The following is a 22,287-nucleotide window of genomic DNA, read 5'->3' as shown; positions in this document are numbered from 1 at the left end:
TTATCCATCATTATATACCCACCCTTGTACACCATCTTTCATGAAATTGGCATTTGATCACTGAAATCTTGTATCAGTTTGGTTTCCAATGTGTCTTTTTGCTGTTGACCCACTAAGCAGATCCTCAATAAATAATTACTCAATTGAAAAAGTCTGCCTTTCCTTCTTTGTACGACCACCAGATTGCATTAACAGCCTGTACAAAAGCATGGTTAAGTGCATATCTGAACTAAGCATGTATTCATGTTTCTGTCTCCAGAGAAGCAGAGCCTCTTTTTTTCATCTAAGATCTGGGGAGAACATAAAGTGAAGTCTTATCCAAAGTCAGTTGGAATCAAAGACTCAGTAGAAAGCAGATCTGGTTTCAAGTGAAGGAGGACCCAAGATTCACTGAACATTTAGGATATCCCCAAATTTCATTCCAAAGTTAACTATTTAGTGGGCTTAAGCCTTACTTACTCAGGGGAACCCCAGTTCTTGATGTATTCTACCAAATGCCCTCTCAAAGCCTGTAGAAAATCATGCAACATAATGGGGATGTGGGATTACAGTTTCACTCTTCACAACGGCTATTTAAAAATATTCCTTCATGCAACTCTAGCCCTTTCCACAGATGGCTTAGTCACAGAAAATTGAAGTCACCTGACTATAATTCCTAATGAAAACTCCACACCATCCTCTCCATACCGCCTGTTACAGTAAAGACATGTCTCCTTTCTTCAGATCCCATCCTTTGAGTAGTGTCCAATATGAATTATCCCTTCTCCTGTTTTTTTTTTTCAACCAGTGCTTTCCTAAGATAACTCTTCTGCAAACATTTTAATTGTGCCCAAAATTCTCCCATAGTAAAACAAAAATCTTCCCCAACCCTGCTTTCTCCTCTCTTCATAGCCACTTTTTCTGCATTTGGTAGTTTCCCTCTTACAGCTTTCCATACACTCAGCACCTCCCCTCTGACTTCCTCTCCCACTTTACTGGAAGTCCAAGTTGCTAAATCTTTTGTAGATGTTTTTAGTCCTAGTCTTGACCTCTTGATAGCATTTGACCCTGTTGATCATTTTGGCCTTTAAGTACTTTGGCTGGGCTGTCAAGGCAGTACAATTTCTCTGCCTCCCGCCTCTTCGCTTTTTTCCCCTACCTCTACTCACTTGGTCTCTTTTGCCATTCAGCTCTACCTGATTGTAAGATTTGCTTTTTGTCCCAAACGATCTCTTCAACATTCTACAGGTCTCTGCTCTTCTCCATCTCTTCCCCCTCCAATATCTTCACAGTAGACCCAGAATGACTTTTCAAAGACACGAATCAGAGTTTAGCATGCTCTAGATTTTAAAATTTTCAGGGCTATTAGTCTGACTTGTATTCACTGATTTACCTCAGGTGTCAGTTGACTGCCTGTCCCTCTGCGTTTAAACTTGAAACCCCAGGGGCCCTTTCCTCCGGCCTTATCTATACAATTTCTCAGGATTTCCACATGTGCTATATACTCCTTTGCTCATGGGGTACTTGAAGAGTGTTCTACGTTCAAATTCACCAAATGGCTGCGGCGGTCTTTTCAATAGCTGTCTTTCTCCTCAATGACTCTCTGCATGAAATATCTGAAATCAAAAACCACTCAGAATGGTATCTGTCCCCACTTCGTGGCCCTAATTACGACCCCTCAGCAAATTATCAGATAATACCAGAGAGGATAGAAATTGGGTCTAGGCCAGGGATTCCTGCGACTCGCTTCTAACGCATACTCTTTTTAAGTTTTACACCCAGCAATATGGGGGGAGTCGAGAAAAATCCTTTGTGGGGAATGGGACTCGAACTCGTAAGCTACGCCTCTCCATTTCCCGCCATAAGCGGGCTACAGGATTAGAGAACAACGACCGCCGCTGAGGGCGCGAGCGACGTGCGCGCGCTGAGTAGGGGGAGGGGCAGAAAGGGACCGAGGTGGGTGGGGGCGAGCTCTCGCGAGAGTGGGTTTGTTCTTGGGCTGCAGCCGCTGCTGCCACCTCTTACAGCGCCGTTGCTGCGGGGGATTGTGGGAACCTCAGCGTCCCGCTCGCTTGGAGAGAGGTGCCTCTCCTCTTCCCTCTCCCTCTCCTTAAGGTAGGCGAGAAGCGGGTAAGAATTGGGGTGGGGTGGCCGGGGGCTCTCTGCGTCCGCCGGGAGGAGGCAGCGACGGCGACAGGGGCCGCGGGGAGCCGGCGGCGCGCCTTTCTTGCTCGCTCCCGCTCGCCTGCTCTGCCTCCCTCCGCGCTGCGTATGTGAGCCGCCTGATCGGCGGCCGCCATGTTAGGAGCGCAGTGGCGGCGCAACCAGCCTTCTCGGGCGGCGGAGGTGAGCGGCCCCGGAGGGAGACACGCGGCCAGGCAAGGGCCCAGGGTGCGGCGGGAGAGTCGGGGGCGCAGAGGGCAGCCGGTCGGCCGAGCTTCCTGCGTCCTAGGCTTGCTGTGGGCGGGGGCGGGACGACGAGCCCGTTACACGCGGACTGCAGCGCTGAGGGGAAGGGAGGAGCGCTCGAGGCCTGAGGGACCGACTAATCATAGGGGGCCTGCCGTTTGGGGAGGATAGTTAAGATAGGGCCAGCCCCAGATATATATGCTTTTTTTCCCCTTTTGCGCCTGAAAATGTGTCCCAAAATGGAGGATTTCGTAGACTCTGAAAAGCCTGGCCGTTTGAGCGGCGTTTTTTCCCTGGTGTCGCGGCCTTCGCTCCTTTCCTCGCCCATCGTTTCATAGCGCCCCCTAAGACTCCCCTCCCTTGCCCACACACAGGCGCGCGCGATTTTAGCCGGACCTCAGAAACAATTCCCCCCACCCGCCATCGCGTAAAAATGGCCGAAAAATGAAACGTTAACGCTTGTTTATCGTATTGCGTCGTGGATAAAGCCTTTTTCAGTGCGCTGCGAGGCAGGAGATTTGTTGTTTAGAGAGTCACCTCACATTCCTTTTCCTCTTTATTAAAATACTATCAGTCTAGGGTTCTCCAGAGAGGATGGCGTGGTGTGGGGACCTTCCGGTTTCCAAACAAAGGGTTTAGAGTACACCCTGGTGTAGTCGCGGCATCGTTGTTCTTTTCGTTGCCGGCGCTGTGCCATGTTGTGTGTTCTACAGGGACTTTCCCCATTTACGGCGGAGCAATATCTCCTAGGTGTTTATCCTGCTCTGTGGCCCCATTCTGTGGCATAGGCTTATTGGATCAGTTACAGTTTTCCAGCCAGATATTTCTAGAACAGTTATGGCGATTCTGAAATTCTAGTCTTTGAAGCGCGCTGGAATAGTGTGCGAGTCGTTGATTTCCCAGGTCGTAGTCATGAGATTTTGCATTGATGCTGCGTTCTGCGTGTTGAACAGAGCTTGGTTTAATATTTTTAGATAGTCAACAAAACAGTTTTCTCCCAGGTAAATTTAAACAGCTGTACTCAGTGGGCAAAAATTATATTTTAGGCAGTTTTCATACATGTTCAAAATAAAATTTCCTTTTAAAAAGCTAAATGGTTCAGTCACCTACGGAGTCTCTCGACATAATTATTTCATGTTAGTATTGTTGTGGAAAACAAGAAGGGGAGGACAGATTTTTGTTGCAAAAAACGCTGTGTGACTTTTACACTGAACTGAACTTAAAATTAAACACGATTGAAGTACTACATGAAGGTTCTTCTGGTTTGTCATGTAAATAAGACTTGGAAAAGAGATCGTTAGCCAGAAGCTTTGTGTTGAAAGTGCCTTAAATTGGCATTTCTTCCTTTTCACGTTATATGTTGATAACGTTAGCGTATGCTTTACCCAGAAAGGAAGTTTTCACATTATCATCTTTACACATCTCTTCAGCTTTGTGTAAGTGGAGTTGCTTTTACGTAGCATTTTGAGCTAATTAATTCAGAAGGATTTAACCACCCTTGACCTTAAAACATTGTGTATGTTAAAGGAGTCTTTAAACAAACTAATTCTACTAATGCTTTTAGGGACGTGTAAACGCCAAATATTATTACAAGTCAATGATATTTAAACAAACTTTAACAACTGAAGAATGCAAAGAAAATGTCTTACATAATTTAAGAAATAACAGGTAGTTCAAATTCCTAATTTTATAGAAGAGAGAATTAAACCCCAAGGAAGTTGTTATGTAGTTAACCAATGGCAGTGATGCCAGTGTGTTCTAGAATGCTTGCATTTTGATTGGATACTTGATTTAGGCTCTGCACGTTTTAATAAATAGGCTTAAAAATGGAAGAACTATACTTACAGGAAGTTATCCTGTAAATAAGGGAATAATGTGTCAAAGATTGGTGTACATAAATGTTAATGTTGATTATTAAGCATATTAAAAATCCAGAAGATAAAACACTTGGAGATCTACTAATTGTAGTGTGGCCATCAAGTGGTGATCTATACAGCTATTTAGAAGTGTTTTAAGAGGAGAGTAGTGATGGGAAAATTATAGTGGAATATAGTACTCATTGGGAAGAAAGTGTAATAAAACTCCACTAATACCAAATTTGATGGTTTTTTTTGTTGTTTCAAGGAACGTGTAAATAAGCATAAAAATAGAGATACACCCAAAATTTTGGCTCTGGATGTTGGCATTGTGGGTCATTTGTATTTCCTTCTTTTTTTCCTGAAATAATCCACAAGACGTTATACTTTTGTAATGAGGAAAAATGAAACATTTTTTGTAAATGCTAGAACTGCTGAAAAGACCAGAATCTCATGTTTTGTTTTTTTTAGGGTCTCATGTATTTTTGAGGGGAATTGAGATAGAAATGAGCCAGCTTCTTGAAATCAAGTGCAGAGTGTTCAAAAGTGACAGAAAGAAACGCTTGTGTAAGATACCCTTGTTATTATGTGTGTACAGAGAAATCTGAAGGCATTCTTATGTAAAATTAGGACTGATAATTAGATTATGATATGAACTGCAGCCATTAGCTGTTTTTAAATGATCAAAACTAGAGAATTGGGTAATGGTCTGTTAGGTGGTGTTCTTAGCAGATCTTCTAATTAAAAGTCTGTGCTTTGTTTTTATATATCTCTCTTAGTTAGAATCGTATTAAAATTGTACCACACTGTGACAACAGGTTCTAAGTATACTTGACTGACTTAAGGTTTGGGATGGACAATACTAAATTCATTGTGGGTAAGGTGGAAGGGTTGTAGACAGTGTAGTTTTGAAATTTTTTATATATGTGGTTATTCCAGGGTTAATTAACACTATCCAGGAAATTGCTTTAATTTAAAATTCCTAGGTATGTAGTGGGTCTTCTCATTGGACCATTAGGATCAAGGGTCGTGACATGCTTGTTAAAAGGTTTATAGGTAGAAAAGCTGTTTAGTGGATAAAGGTAGAGTAGAGAGAAGCCAGTGGATTGAGAGGACTTTGGATAGGTAGCCTTTAAAGTACTTTAGCTTTTGACTTATCGCAGATGATATTGACTATAAGCTTAAATATAAACTGTAATACAGTAGAAGTTATATGATAAATGCTGTGTTATTTTTCCTCACCTGAATATAATTTATTACTGTGGCAGGTCTGAATAGATGCAGTACCTTTGTGTTGCAGCCTCCATGTGATTTTCCAGTTGTAGGTCAAGCCCTAATGTCTGTATAAAAAAGGCTCAGGGGTTGCTGAAATTAAAATTTACATGAAGTAGCAATGAAAGCTTACGTACAATTCTTTTTAATTAAAATTTTTTAACTTAAAATGTTTAATTATTAAAGATTTTAAAACTATTCCAAAGATTAAGGCTAATTGATATAAAATACTTGGGGTTTTTCTGGAAACTTTTTTAAATAGCAAATCTCTGCCTGCCTTTTGTAGACTACCAATAGCCTGTGGTTGTTGGTACCTGTCAGAACACGTTAGTAGGAAAACAGAGGGTTCCCGTGGTGGGGGGGGGGTGGGATGATAGGTCTTCCCAGCTCTTGCTGTTGGATATTCGGCTGGATAAGAAGAGCGGAGAGGGGGGAAATGCCTATAGTTGTCACAGTTAGCAGTAAATGCAAATATGGAAAGTAATCTGTTGATACTAGAGTCTCAGTAGGATCTTTGATTTGTAGTATCATAGATTGTTAATGAAATAGACAACTTCCTGGTCTTTAAAGGTGATGTGTGTGGTGGGTTCTTTTTTTTTTCTCTGTGGGTATTTCTAGGATGTTAAACGTCTCCCTTTGGTATAGTCACTGAAAAAAGAGCTTATACCATATGTGAAAGTTTAAAGTCAAGTGTTTGAACACCTGAATCACACAGTAGATGGGAAAGGAACAGTAATAGCAAAGAAATACAAATGTTTGTACTTAAAATATTCTTGGGACTTCCCTGGCGGTCCAGTGGTTAAGACTTCGCCTTCCAACGCAGGAGGTGTGGCTTCAATCCCTGGTGGGGGAGCTAAGATCCCACGTGCCCCCCCAGAGGCCAAAAAACCAAAACATAAGACAGAAGCAGTATTGTAACAAATTCAATAAAGACTTTAAAAATGGTTCACATCAAAAAGTAAAAAAAAAAATTTTCTAGCTGTGAAAAGATGTGGAACAACAGAACAATTTTAATGCTTAGCTATGTTTCCTTGTGTGGGCTATGATATTCTGGGAAAGCAGAATGGACGAGGGAACTTTACACTTAAGCATCAGGAAACCTAGAAATATTCATAACAGCGTTCTTGTTAATGACAGGAAATTGGAAACAGTCTAAATGTGCATCATCTGCAAAACAGATAAGTGTATGTGCCCTAATGGTGTCTATATTGCAGTGAAAATGTAGATGTAATCCATGTGTAAATCAGTTTTAAAAAGTAGGCAGTACATACATTTTAAGCCAATTTGTATAAAATTCAGAAATGCTAAATTAACACTGTTTAAAAAGATATATGTCTATTAAGTGGTAAGACTTAAAAACAAGAGACTGCAGAAGGGGAGGAGGAATCACTGGAAATTGGTAGGTAGAAGGTATCTAAGGTTTCGTTAATGTTTCTAAACTTTGGTGTTTATACACACAGGTTTGTATAATGTATGATATAAAGGGGGTGGTGCTGGGCCTTAAGAGAATTACTAGTATTAAATGGAGAACGGAGAGACACATTCCAGCTAATAATTGTATTTGAGTGTGGACTTCATGTGGTAAGTAGTAGGGAGTTGTGTGTGTGTGTTTATTTATTTATTGGCTGCGTTGGGTCTTTGTTGCTGTGTGCGGGCTTTCGGGGGCTACTCTTTGTTGCAGTGCGTGGGCTTCTCTCGCGCAGGCTCAGTAGTTGTCGCCTGCGGGCTTAGTTAGTCTGCGGCGCGAGTAGTATATTTTTGCAGAGAGTAAAATAATGAGTGATGTTTTAGGAGGCTTATATTGAAACCTGTGAACATGGATCCAATACACGGATGCCATCAGGAAGGCAAGAGGAGAGAGTATCTCCGGTAAGGTTATGGCAGAGGAGATAGAGAGTTATGGACTGCATTTCTGAAGGATGAGAAGGTAATTTAAAGGTAGATTGGAAATAGAGAATGAAGAAGGAAGAGGTTTAATTTGTTTACTTTCACTAGAATCCACTTCTCTTCTTCAGTCTTATTTGTCTAGGTTACTGCCAGTCTTTAAATCTGGTCTTTTAAAGCAGACTTCTGGTTCAGAAACAAAGTTCAGATTTTAAATCTGACTTTAAATAGAAAGAGATGAGACATGATAGTATAGTTGATATATGAAATAGTGCAGTGAAAGTGAAAGGTGTTTATGTCTCTGGGCCAGTCCTTTTACTTCTCATTTCTCATTGGTTGTGAGGATCAGATTGCATAAAGTAAATGATCACTATGGTGCTTACCATGTACCAAGTCTTATTAAATGGGTGTTATTTTTATTCCCATTTTACATACGAGGGAACAAACACAGAGATGTTAAGTAATTTGCCCAAGGTCACATAGCTACTTTGTAGTAGAACTGGGAATCAAATCCAGGCATTTGGGCTCTAAAAATCTCAGTTTATATCAAATCAGAGAGTTGTACAAATGTTTGTGGAAAGCAGGAGCAGTAGATCATAAAGTTGTGAGTGGAGGGGGAAAATTTTAAGAGTGCAGAATGGTGCCTTGAGAAAAACCACAAATTTTGCTTTTAAGTAGAGAGGAGAGTTAGCCAAGTTAGTGTCTTAGGTCAAATCAAGAGTCAAAATTGCCAGTTAAATGGAATAATTTTCTTTCCTGTAGTATGAATTTAATCAGTTTTCTCTATTGCTTAATCTGAAAATATTTAATGTCTAGTTGATAAAGTCACTAGGAAAAACATTTAAACCTAGGAAGAAGAAAAATGTTCCAAGTCTGAATAAAAGGAACCCTTTCTGTGGATTACCGAGAAGATTTCTATTTTAGCAGATGAAGGTACTGTGTTAGCCTAAGGATCAAGAAGTTGAATCCAGGTCTGTGATTGGATTAACACCAACAGTCTTAAAGCATTTAAAAATAATACTTGTTTTTCAGCCTTCCTGGGCACGACGCTTTATATGGTTTTATCTTTATTGTGTGATGAGGCACATACTGCTTTATACAAAACTGAAATTAATAGAGCTGGATAAGCAACAAGGATATACGGTATAGCACAAGGAATAATAGCTGTTACCTTGTAATAACTTATAGTGGAGTATAATATGCAAAAATACTGAATCACTATGCTGTACACCTGAAACTAATATAGTATTATAAATCAACTATACTTCAATTAAAAAAAGAATCTGGGACAGTATTTCCTAGGGGGTTTACTATTTAAATTAATCAGTAGTTTGTTTTTTTAAAAAAACCTTGTAAGTCACTTAAAGGCATGCCATACTGAAAGATTATGGCACTGAAGAACACAGACTAAAATATAAGTTTTTAAAGTGGCTCAAGCTCAATATATAAAATTGAATAGTTCCTCAGATAACAATCTTTTTAAAAAATCAAACCCTTAAATGAAACACAAGTTATAAACATATATTGGGAAAACATAGTGACATAAGCTAATGTGAAAATGAAAATTTACTTAACACTCTAAAATGGAAACTATGTTGATAAGTTATTTATAAAGCCATTATAAATTTAATAAATGAGAAACTTTAAGGAGTAATTAACCTAAGCCTGTATTTTAATTGGAAATGAGTCAGTTGCTTGCTTTAAAAGTTCTGACCAGAGTAGTCAATGCTTTAAATTACTAATAGTGAACTGTCCCTGCCATCTGTTGGTGAAATGGTTAGGACATTTTTACTGTATTGGTATTGTTGGTTGCTACGTGTATTTGGCATATTTTCGCATGAATAAGTTAAATCGCAAGGGTGTTTGACCTTGATAGAACGTGGAAAATCTGAAAATTTCTTAACACCGTTTTGTGTTTTTAATTCAGATGGGGAAAATACTGTAAGAAACTATTGTTTTTTGGCTGTTGTGTCTTAAATTTTTATGTGAGATTAAAGGGTTATTGTAAGTGGATATTTCTTTCCTGAACATCTCTACAAGCCTTTATGATTATACCATCTTAAAATTAGTTGTTTTGGGGCTTCCCTGGTGGCGCAGTGGTTGCGAGTCCGCCTGCCGATGCAGGGCCCGTGAGCCATGGCCGCTGAGCCTGCGCGTCCGGAGCCTGTGCTGCGCAACGGGAGAGGCCACAACAGTGAGAGGCCCGCGTACCGCAAAAAAAAAAAAAAAAAAAAATTGTTTTTAAGAAGTGATTATTTCACACAATTGAAAACATAAAGATCTATATGATGGTATTAGATACCTTTAAAACGCAGCATTTTTAAATTTAGAAGCTGAAGATTTTTCCTATAATGTCTTCTAAAGAACTAAAGTCTGCTTATGGTCATTTCACTTCCTGCTAACCCTTTGAAAGAATGAATATGTAATAAGACTAATAGGTAATCTTTATTTTACATAGGAAATCGAAATATGAAACAACTTTGTTTTCTCCATGAACTTTCTGGATGTGTTAAGCTTTCATTTGTTTTCTGAAATATTTTAGTTTTCCATTTCTTTTAATTGTTGAAGAAAATAAATCCAATAAAGAGTATCAGATAGTATTCATGGAATGTGGAGGTTGAATATTATTAACTGAAGCTTATTTCTTAACCATATATACAGATACTTGTTCATCTGTTGAAGGTGAAGCTAACATCTTTAGTAGCACTTATATCATGAACTAGGTTTAAGTTCCAGGTTAATAATTTAGAATTGTATATTAAAATGAGCTTTAAATCTGTTCATTGAGAATTTGAATATCAGATTGTAGTTAAATGGCATTTGTAAAGCAAGCCTAATTAGTCGTTCTTTTTCTGATGTTTCCTGGTTGGGGGTGGGGTGGAGGTACTTTCTCTTTTGGAAGTGAAAGATTCTGCATTAATGGGCATTTAGAATTTATTGTATAAAGAATTTAAATGGGTAAATAGGATTTTGATATTACATTGTAGGTTAGTTATCTCAAAGGAATTATTTTCAAGCTTTATTAATCTCTATGAAAAGGCAACTTTATAATGATGGGGGAAAAATACAGTAAAAGAAGCTAATCTTTTTTAAAAATCTTGGTAACTTAGTAAACCTCTCTGTATTGTGCTAACTTTCATAGGCAGTAGGTCTTGCTTAAAGGAGCCTTTTAAAGTGACTTGTTCGTCTTATGTTCACCGTTGACCGAAGATCTAAAGGAACTTTTTGTAAATGTTCTTGCACCAGTGCTGTCTTGTCTGATTTCTCTTAATTTCTTTGTTCTAATAAAAGATTTTTAAGAACTTTGTTTCAATCAAAAGTCTGACTTAAGTTCTTTTTCAGTAATGCTACTCTCATGTCTTTGTGTGGGACTGCATTTTAAGTTGAAGCTGAGCATTTTAAGTTGAAACTCTGAGTCACAAAACTATTGTTATTCTTAAGAATTACAAGTTGTCATGGGATTTACATAGTTTGTCTTGCCCTTTTTCTTAGTTTTTCTGACATCCATTTTCTGTTTGTCTTAAGGTTATCACCTTTTACCTTTACTTCTCTTAACCTTTCCTTTTTGCAGATCCACCATTTTCATATATGCTACAAAGAAAAATAATTCTGTAATGCAACAATCATTTATTTCCCTTAAAATATGATCAATTAAAATATTTACATACGATCATAATGCCACAGTATAATTTCCCTAAGGGAAAGAATAGTTCTTTCAAAAGACTGGCTTTTCAATAATAGAAAGCTTTGGCTCTCAAATGAAGGGCAAAGCTGCAATTAATAGTAACCTCTATACATTGAATTTTTGATTTTGAAAAACCCTCTTAATGGTATTGATTTTTTTTTTTTTTTAAACAAAGTATACATGAAAACTTAGAGGGTCCTACCAATGTTTACACAGTATTTCAACCGGCATTCTGTATGGCATTTAAAAGTCATATCAAAGAAACCTTCATCCAATGATGTACACTTAGTCTTGTCTTTATTAATCTTAAGGCCTAAGTAGTTTACATAATGGATCTCATCTAGAACTAGTTTCTTTAGTGTCTTCTCAAATTCGTCTTCCTTGGTGTGCAAAAACATCTTCTGTACTTCCAGTCACCTCTGATAGCATTTCTGTGTCTTTTTAACTTTGTTACATCTTTTTGTAAAATCTAAAGTCTTGCCTGCAACTTTTTTTTATACTTCTTCTACCACTGTTTTCATCCAGTGTTTCCTTACTTTAATCTGTCATTGGTGGAATTGGTCCCATAATAGACTTGTAACTATTGAATATTGCCTGGTTTTTACATTAATAAAGTTTAATATTTCAAACTAACAGTACTTAGGGGTATGGGTGATGAAATGTATAAAAGTTAACTGAGCAATGCCTCCTAGTAGAATTATGTAGCAAACAATTTAAGACTTATCAACCTCTGTGTGTAATTGTGATTATAAAATTGTTTCATCTAGGACATTTATTGTGTATATCATTTAACTGGTACTTTATGAGCTCACACAAATGCTTTCCAAATTCTTATGTAACAATTTCTGAGGTAAAATAACAATATAAGAAAGAAAATGAAAATAATTTCATTATTTTCACGTCTTGGAGGAAACACATCTTGGAGGATCGCATTCAGAATTTAAATTTTCAAGGTGATTGGGCTATTCTTGTGAAAGAATCTATGTTTACAGAAATCTGTGTAAGCAAGATCTCATTTTCATTTTCACCTGTTTTGAGCTCTAGGGGTGCTGTGGCCCTGAGCATTAAGTGAATGTCGGTGGCTACTACCTTGGGGAGTTTCACTTCTTTAAATCACCTATACTTCCTGTACCTGGGTTTTTTCTTGGGAGGTCTCCTATTTCTGTACTGAGCATATTTAGTTCTCCTTACCTTTTAAGGTTAGAGATGAAATAAGCAACTGCCTGATACAGGATGGACAGTAAGAAGGCAGTTAATTGTTTGGCTTAAATTTGTGCAGAAATCCTTAAACTGTAGGAAGTCACTTATTTTTCTTCACATCTGTCTTTACCTCAATTTGATTTTGCTGCATAAAGGTCTCAACTGTTGTGTTTGATCTTAGATCTTATACTAGGTACTTGACACCTAAGCTTCGTTTACTTGTGATTTTACTTGGTTCTTTCTGATAGTGTTAATAGGTCTCATTTTCTAAAACAGAATACAACTGATTCATCTTTGACTTGCTGACCTTGATTTTTTGTTTTTAGTCTTCTGGAACTTAAGCATCATACTATAGGGTGTATTTTTATTCTTCTAAAAGAAGAGACCCATCTATATTTTTATTGAAATTTTGATGTATTCAGACATCTAACCCTTCAATTGAAATGTTTTTAAATTCAGTATGAAATTCCCTTTAATAGTTAAACTTTAGCATGAAAGACTACTTTTTAAATATCTATATGCAGGCTCTGCATACATCTGAAATCTGTTTAAGTTATGTAATTCCTTGTAAGTTTGAGATCTTAAATGTTTTTTTTTAATCAACATGATGCATAAGTTTTTTTTCTAAAAAAACGGCATCTACTTAAAGGGATTTATGACTAAAATTGCTTATTTTTCTACAGAGTTGTCTGCTGGTTCTCAGCTTGAAGAAGATTCTACAGTCCTTATTGATCCTTTTTCTTGGCGTTACCATTTTTTGAAGCAAAGTTAACCTAGTTTTCTAGTTTGAGCTTTCTTTTTGGCCATCTTCTAAAAAATTTTTTTTTAATCTATAAACTAGACAAGAGATAGTTCTACAATGTCCAAGTCATTCCAGCAGTCATCTCTCGGTAGGGACTCGCAGGGTCATGGGCGTGACCTGTCTGCAGCAGGAATAGGCCTTCTTGCTGCTGCTACCCAGTCTTTAAGTATGCCAGCATCTCTTGGAAGGATGAACCAGGGTACTGCACGCCTTGCTAGTTTAATGAATCTTGGAATGAGTTCTTCATTGAATCAACAAGGAGCTCATAGTGCACTGTCTTCTGCTAGTACTTCTTCCCATAATTTGCAGTCTATATTTAACATTGGAAGTAGAGGTCCGCTCCCTTTGTCTTCTCAACACCGTGGAGATGCAGACCAGGCCAGTAACATTTTGGCCAGCTTTGGTCTGTCTGCTAGAGACTTAGATGAACTGAGTCGTTATCCAGAGGACAAGATTACTCCTGAGAACTTGCCCCAAATCCTTCTGCAGCTTAAAAGGAGGAGAACTGAAGAAGGCCCTACATTGAGTTATGGTAGAGATGGCAGATCTGCTACACGGGAGCCACCATACAGAGTACCTAGGGACGATTGGGAAGAAAAAAGGCACTTTAGAAGAGATAGTTTTGATGATCGTGGTCCTAGTCTCAACCCAGTGCTTGATTATGACCATGGAAGTCGTTCTCAAGAATCTGGTTATTATGACAGAATGGATTATGAAGATGACAGATTAAGAGATGGAGAAAGGTGTAGGGATGATTCTTTTTTTGGTGAGACCTCGCATAACTATCATAAATTTGACAGTGAGTATGAGAGAATGGGACGTGGTCCTGGCCCCTTACAAGAGAGATCTCTCTTTGAGAAAAAGAGGGGCGCTCCTCCAAGTAGCAATATTGAAGACTTCCATGGACTCTTACCGAAGGGTTATCCCCATCTGTGCTCTATATGTGATTTGCCAGTTCATTCTAATAAGGTGAGTTAATGCAACAGATACTTCTAATTTCTTTTACGTTGTAGTGCCTATTCTGTATTTACCTATATCTTTTACTCTAATTCTGTAGTCTGGTGACATTGAGTTGATCAAGAATTTTTATACTTTTGAGAACACTTACTTTATTTCGAAGGTAATTGTTTTTGAGCATTTTAAACCAGGGCTTTACATTAATACAATCTGCCTAGATTACTTCTGGCCACAAAGCTGTCATCCACTGGGATTATCTTGTTGGTTTTTGGCATCAATATGTTCTTCTTAATCGTATATTTAAGCAGGTTTTTTGTCTGCTTTGTTGAATTGTTTTAAGTATATATATATTTTTTTGTTTTTGTTTTTTTTGCAGTCAATGTGCTCTGCCATTCAGGATGCTAGATAATCAGCTCTCCATCTGTCTTAATTACTGATTCGTATGTAGTAAAGATGTATTCTTGAACAATTCTCTTTTTTTCCTTATCTGTGGCTACAGGGAAAGAGTTAATGTAGAGCCCTGGTGTTTGTTTCAGTATATTTCATATTTTAGATTAGTTCATTCTTCCTTTTTTAATTTCCCTTTAACACAAACTCTCATGCTATAACTGAAATTTTTTCATCATTTTTTTTCTCCTTTTCCACAACTTTCTTAAACATACTTCAAAACTCACTTTTTATTATCCCATATTGCATCTATCCCTTTAGAGACTTGGGAAAATCAACTACTGCAGTATCCTGCTCTGTGTTCCTCATAAGCATGTTCTTTTTCTGACTTAGGCTTAGACTTCTGGTATAGTCATTTGAGGAAAAAAAAAATCTAATTCTCCTTTGCTTTAATTATCACATCTGGCAAAATGGGAACTTTTTCAAAATGTCCTTTTAAATATATTGTCTTTTCTCTTTCAACGTTTTCAATGCTAATCATTCGCACTGGTTTTTCCCCCCCCAAAATACAGTGCAGTTGACTTAAGGTCAACATTATAGCACTCCACTAGCTTGATCTGTAATCTGACCATCCATTTTTCCTGATGTGCTGTACTTAACTGGAACATGTTGCTGCCATGAAACTGATTTGATGGTTACTGTTACAGGGTTTTTTCTTCACATTAACATTTGGAAGGGTCATTTTCTTTTCATATCTCTCCCTTTTAAATGCATTTTTAAGTGAGTGTTGATTTTTGAGCAAACTATATCATATAGGTCATTAGAGATTTTGTTTTTAATCTTTTTAAAAGTATTACCAATCAATCCCTTTTCTGTGTTTGGATCTCAATATTTTTGTCTCAGATAAGTAAGAGAAGAGACTTCTTACATTATTTGAATTTACAGAGTACTTTGAAAAATATCTTTAAGAATAATTCCTGGCTAAATATATGTATATATTCCTTATAATACAAAAATCTTTTTAATTAATGCATCAATAATTTAAATATACAAGGAATATTTTAATCTTTAATCCATGTCAAAATAAATTAACTTCAAATGCTAAATTTACGTTCATAGATTAATTTTCATTTAAGACAGAACCACAAACTCATAAAAGTTAGGGAATTATATTTAGTTGGTGTTTTCCTTTTTCAGATTTGTTGGATACACTAAAGTATATCATGGAATTTAGTTTTTGTTCAGTACCAAACTTCAAGTTTTAGGTCTGGTATGAATTGATTTAACGAAAAGGTCCATTAAACTTTGGTGACTCAAAATATTTTGTTACTTCTTGCCTGTTCGCAGAAATGGCAATACGAGAAATATTCTCAGATAGGCTCTCTAAACTCTAAGGAAGATAGCTAGTTACAGTGTCTCAAAGTGATTGTAAGGGACTTAAAATCTTTGCTACTGGAGTCATCATAAATCAAAAGCTGTTGTTGGAAGTCTCCTTTTCCTGACTTTGAGCAGTAATTTAATTTTGCTGCTTACACATGGGAAAACAATTCAGTAAATAAACACAAAAGAAAACCAAGGACTTTAATCAGAAAAAAAGTTTCTATTTTTATGTATGATTATACTTTTCTCTCCAAATGTTGTTACCTTCTAGTTCCTTAACAGTTATATTAATAGATAATGATAGTAAATGGACCTAAATTGACAAAAGAATATATTTGAAACTTTGAATTCAAGAGTAAGACACCTTACCTAGTGCAAGAGGTACTTTTAACCTGTAAAAATGCATGTACCCTAGCTAGTTTGGGTATTTTATCACAAATTTAGAAACAGTTAAGAATTACTTTAGAGGCCCTTTGATTGTTTGGTTTACAAAATTTATGGTATTTGTAAATTGTACCAATTTTAAGAAGTTTTAGCACCTGGATTCTCTTAATGTATTTTAGTTTCCTTAACATAGCTAATGTTTTCTGGATATCTTCATTATGGAAAAAATACTCACTTTTAATAGGGATCTTTTTAATTTATAGCTGATGTAGAATCAATGAGTTTAGAGAAAGTAGATAATGAAAAAATTTTTAACATTTAATCCTGCTCTCTGGTATTGCTGCATAACTTGGAAAATCTGTTCTTTTCACTTAGTAGTAACGTTAAATAGCCTACATGATCAAAACTTCTTCTTACTATGAAATAAGAAACTTTTAGATGAGAAACATCTAATTTGTCATCATTATTTTTGATATTTTAAGTAACTTTCAGTGATGGTGTTGCTTTTATTTCTTTCTAGGTCATTGTAGAACATCAAGTTGCTTTTCTACACAGCCTCAAACTTGCCTCAAAATTCCTTTCACTTAAAGAAAACTGGCCACTACAGCCTTTTCACTGTCTTGTCACTTGAGTTCATATTTTCCTTTCAGTATTCTAGAAGCCCTTAAGTTATTCTTTATTCTGCCATTCCACATGTGCTTCTCCAAATTATCTTTTCTTTATATAATTTAGGTATCTCAGTGACATCAAGGTGAATGTAGTTTTTCCTGCAGAACTTCTGAATTCAAAAAGTGAATCCTTACTCTTTATTAATCTGATGTGAGAGTTACCTCCATGTAGAATCCAAGGGTATAGGTTTTTTTAAAAACCTTTTGGCTCTTAATCCTCACCTTAGACCAAACAGTAAAAGATCAGGTATGGTAGTGCAGATTAGTAATGGGTGGGTTTGGGAGATATATAACTGATTCTTTGATCTTGGCTTTCCTTCTAGTACTTTGTAAGACCAGCCATACTTTCACAAGTTTGAACCTTTAAAGATCATGGGGGATTGGATATAAATAACTTCTGGTCAACTAGATATCCTTTCCATCTCCTATTAATTAGAAGCATGCCTAATAGGGTAACTTTTGCTCCTCTCCCAACACACTACTTCTCAAGGATATTTTAAATCTGAATATTTTTCGTTAAAATTCTAAGTTAGCGTATTTGCTTAATCCCGCTTCTGAATTTTGTGAACTTTACCTATGGCGCCTCTTGGTTACAGCCATTTTTAAAGTGGCCTCCAACAAGTCGGTGGTCTGTTGCTTTGCAAGTAGAAATGTTTTATATCCCAAATATCTGGTTGTAGAGCCAGCTGGAGAGATCTCTTCCAGTTCCTTACTTATTAGCCATTATTTTAAAAAGACAATCCAGCTTTGAGAGATAGTTCCCCAAGTTCTTAGAAGTACCATTCTGTTTGAATGTGTTCCATTTTACCTCTTTCACAGTTTTAGTTAATTTTAGTAGGGCATAGAAATGTGTGTAAACTCTCAAAATGTAAGTTAGTTTTTAAAAATTAGATCCCATTTATAAAAACTTTTTGAAAAGTTTCAGAATGGTGTCTCTTGTAATTTGGTTCCTTATTTTAGTTCAGCTCTAAGTGAGACTCCCTTTTTAAAACATTGCCTGACCATGTTTTATATTCCAAATATAATGTATTAGGTAGTGTGGGTGTTGGAAAAGTTGCCTTATTTTGTGGGGATTTGTGAAACAATAATACTTGTAAAGCGGGAAGTGTAAAACAAGATAGCTTTCTTTATAAGCAATGTAATAATAGTTGCTTTTCTTTCTTTTTAAAATTTTTTTATTATTAGCACTTTCTATGTGCCTGGCAATGTTCTGATAAACAGGTTACCTTTATTAATTCATTACTTTTCACAAAATCCTAGGAGAATATTGAATCAGTGAATTTAAATAACTTATACGAAGGATTCACATCTAGTAAGTGGCACCTTGGGAATTAAATGTAGGCAGTCTGGCAGCAAAGCCTACTTTTCCTAACTCTTTCTTATATTGCCTAAAATGTTAATCATTTACATGTGAATTTTTAACGAAAGGAAAGTTTATTTGCATAAATTAGGAAAAAATTAATCCCTTCAAATTTAAAATAATCACACAGGAGCAAATACTGAAGAAATAAAATGTTTTCCTCCCTAAAATTTAGAAATGGACACTCCTAAAATTTGCTTCTCTGATTTTGGGAAATATAATGGAAGCTTAGTTTTTTGATAAATGGGAGCATTTTCTAGAAAAGTCACTCCTGTTGAATCAACTTAGCTTTTTATGGCTGTAGTACACTTGCAACATACCTCAAAGGCTGGATGAAATTAAAGATACTATTTTTAACTAATTATTCACATTTATAGTATATATTTTCTAAAGTGATATAAGCATGGATATTTTTATCATATTTAGAGTTCTATAAAAGCAATTCTAATGATATGTAAATAAAATTCAGTTTCGTCCACAGCAGAAATTAATATGCCTGATCTCAAGGTCAGTTACTACTCTTGATCTTTATTAACTCTATATCTTTTCCCTGTCAGGTCTGTTAGTATATTAACCAAGTTATCCAGTTTTTCCAAGAATGTGCATGGCGTATTTGAGGGCAGGATCAAGCTACAAGGATTCAGAGAAATGGTTTAAATTAATTCAGTGTGATTAGTGAATGGGCAGGTGTTTGTTCTGCTTATGATACTATGTATAGATTAACATCCTAGATTTTGAATGGTTCAAATGAAAATACCTTAGTTTTATTTTTGTTAATTCTGCTAATTTACTTTGCTACAGGAGTGGAGTCAACATATCAATGGAGCAAGTCACAGTCGTCGATGCCAGCTTCTTCTTGAAATGTAGGAGTTTGAAATACCTTTAAAGCATCCTTATCGTGAATCAGAAACACCCATTGATTGCTTTGGGGAGTTCACCGTTTACTTGTAATATCCACATTGTTATTATTGCATAGTTGATACTGTCCAGGCAATGCCAATTACAAACAAAATGTTTAGATCTGGAATTGTATATGGGATGTTAGATGCAGTGGTAGTGGTACTTTGTTGTTTAATATTATTTCTAGGGTTAATAAACGTTGGTTCTTTTATACAAATTGAAAGAATTAATAGACTTAAAGATAGCCTTTGATACATAGAACGGGTTCATAAGAGCATTTGCAGTAACAGTAATACGTGCTCTAAGAATATAGATGATGTGGAAAGGGGGGAAATTACTAGAAGTTACAAGTTAGTTTTCAAGCAAAACCCTTCAGGATGTATTTTTTGCTTTTGAGATACTTTTGATTCTGAGTTTAAGCTGCTAGAATGAAATTGAATTCCTAAAGAATCTCCCTGCCTAAATAGCACATGATACCCATTGTTCACTGAAGTGGCCATTTTCACGTATGCTATGCTCTGTTGGGGCTGTCCTTTCTGTCTAGTGCCACAACTCAGCTCTGCTCTTGGTATTTAATATTGGAGAAAGAAAATCTGTGGTCAGTCTTTGTTTCCCTATATAATCCACATTTCCAGTCCCTCATGCAGCACTTTTCCTCTTTGTGAATTAACAAATATAGGGAATTCCCTAGCGGCCCAGTGGTTAGGACTACACACAATTTCACTGCCAAGGGCCCAGTCTCTGGTTGGGGATACAAGCCATGTGGCATGGCCAAAAAAAACCAAATACAGGAGTATTTTAATTGCAACATACATTACCTACATTTTCAGGCAATACAGAACAAGTTTATTCTCCTTCATTTGGATTAATTTGAAACTCTGAAATTTTCCTTTGGAAATATCTACATGTCATGTTTTTAAACTGTAATATTTCTAACACTTAGACTCTGTATAACTTTACTAATGAATAATCTCTATTTTAAAGGCCAAACGAGGCTACTTTGTGAATAGGACAGTTTTATTTTAAAGTTAATTTTCTGGTCTTTTTAAAGCTACCCAGAATGGAATCCTGACAATGATACAGGACACACAATGTAAGTTAAATTTTTTAAGCTATTGTTTGTAAAGGAGATCAATGTAAGGAATTCAGGTTAAACTTTTCAACATTTCATAAACAATATTTTCTTAATTTCTTTATTGAATATGAGAGTTTGGTAAAAGTCACTGTGGGTGAAAGAATTTCTAGAAACTATCTCATGTAGTAATTTTTATTTTATTGTTATAGATTTTTCCCTAGTTACTTCATACATAAATGCCCCCAAAGATTGGAATCATAGGCATACAAATGTTTTAGCAGTAAATCTTAGTTATTTCTGATGGACTTTATCATGCTTTGTATTTTATGTTTTCACATTATACTAGGGGTGATCCATTCATGTTGCAGCAATCTACAAACCCAGCACCAGGAATTCTGGGACCTCCGCCTCCCTCATTTCATCTTGGGGGACCAGCAGTTGGACCAAGAGGAAATCTGGGTGATTATAAAATTCATGTTACCTTTCCCTAAGAGCTTTTATCATAAAAATTAAATGCAGTGATGTTAGGCAAAAGAAGTGTCATAGAACTGTAACTCAGAAATAACATTGCATGAGAAGACATGTGGTACTCATATGATATTTGTAATATCCTTCATTTGTGTTTGAAAAATGTCTGTTTTTCAATTAAAATAGCCTGGTAGCGCAAGTATATTTATTACAAGACTGAAAAATATACTTTTTCCCTATAAAGGTGCTGGAAATGGAAACCTGCAAGGACCAAGACACATGCAAAAGGGCAGAGTGGTCAGTAATAAAGCTCTTGCTTTTACTGTTTTAGCTGTTCGGGGGAATGTGATTTGACTTGAATCCTTGCTAATTGAATTTGTGTCATAGTCTTTATTAGGAAGATTGCTTTAGTTTGAAAATCATCAGGCTTTTATATATGACTTTGATAAGAGTTAAAACTTTGTTCACCTATGTCCATAGTCTAGAGATCTCACCTTGATTCAAAGTTAAGAACTTTGCTATCTAATTATGTACAAGGTAGTCAATTTAAATATCAGTGCAGATACTGTTTTCTGGAACTTTGAGATTTGCCCCAGTGACATATTTTAAATATTTAGTTTTTTCCGGTTGGCTGTAGATTATAAAAGTTTTAATATAATACATAACCTGTTTCGTATTGCTTCTAAAGAGACTTGTTTACTAACTTGATTTTTTCCTAATGGATAGGAAACTAGCCGAGTTGTTCACATCATGGATTTCCAGCGAGGGAAAAACTTGAGATATCAACTATTACAGCTGGTGGAACCATTTGGAGTTATTTCAAATCATCTGATTCTAAATAAAATTAATGAGGTATGAGTTAAGTGTAGTATTTATTGATCACTAAAATATTTCCTAAGGGGATTACATAATTTTGTGTTAGAGCTTAAATCATCAATATGGAATGTAATATAGAGCAAAGGGCCAATAGTTGAACTAATCAGTAATAAATTCTAGTACTAATGGATTATTAGTAACTTTATAAATTGTGATTCTTAAGCAGTAACATTGTCATTATTACACTGCTGCTACTATAAGGGCTATATAAGAATAATTATTTGGAAAACCATTTCAAACTTTTACCCAAATGGCACCAAATTATTTCAGATTCAGTAGGCATAATAAATGATAGTTTTAGTATCATGATGGTAATAAAATCTGAGGTGATCGTTAATAAATAGCAAATTAGCAATGCTGGGTTTCTTGTTTTGCTTTTAGATTCTTGAAAATGCTTTCTATTTAATGACTAAATATTTTTGGAAAGACTTGGGCAGTGTGGAATTTGGTTGGTTTGGGGAAATAATTTTTTTTGCCATTTTAGGCATTTATTGAAATGGCAACCACAGAAGATGCTCAGGCTGCAGTGGATTATTATACAACCACACCAGCATTAGTATTTGGCAAGCCAGTGAGAGTTCATTTATCCCAGAAGTATAAAAGAATAAAGGTAATATCTGTTTTTCCAGATTTGTATTACCAACCATTTGATACATCATTTTAATATTTACTAACTTACAGATATTTTAAATTGTTGCTAATATCTAGGACAATCCTAACTATTAACTGATAATTATGGCATACC

General features: G+C 36.0%; 1 protein-coding gene across 7 annotated transcripts in view; it reads left to right on the top strand.

Moving 5' to 3' along the window:
* Nucleotides 1-22,287, top strand: part of MATR3 (matrin 3) — a 45,096-nt gene that overhangs the window by 12,994 nt on the left and 9,815 nt on the right. For 3 of the 7 annotated variants that reach the window (XM_049708068.1, XM_049708064.1, XM_049708066.1), the window contains 7 exons: nt 12,969-14,056; nt 19,025-19,086; nt 20,175-20,216; nt 20,545-20,657; nt 20,911-20,963; nt 21,393-21,518; nt 22,027-22,152. In XM_049708068.1, coding sequence (XP_049564025.1) covers nt 13,145-14,056; nt 19,025-19,086; nt 20,175-20,216; nt 20,545-20,657; nt 20,911-20,963; nt 21,393-21,518; nt 22,027-22,152 — 1,434 coding nt within the window. In that variant the 5' untranslated portion in view covers nt 12,969-13,144. Of the gene's footprint in view, nt 1-1,938; nt 2,095-2,262; nt 2,326-12,968; nt 14,057-19,024; nt 19,087-20,174; nt 20,217-20,544; nt 20,658-20,910; nt 20,964-21,392; nt 21,519-22,026; nt 22,153-22,287 lie in introns of those variants that run through there. The other 4 variants (XM_049708065.1, XM_049708067.1, XM_049708069.1 and 1 more) reach the window with 4 other exon arrangements.

This window comes from Orcinus orca, chromosome 3 (genome assembly GCF_937001465.1).
Source record: "Orcinus orca chromosome 3, mOrcOrc1.1, whole genome shotgun sequence".
NCBI classification, from domain to species: Eukaryota; Metazoa; Chordata; class Mammalia; order Artiodactyla; family Delphinidae; genus Orcinus; species Orcinus orca.
This window is presented reverse-complemented; position numbering and strand designations above follow the sequence as displayed.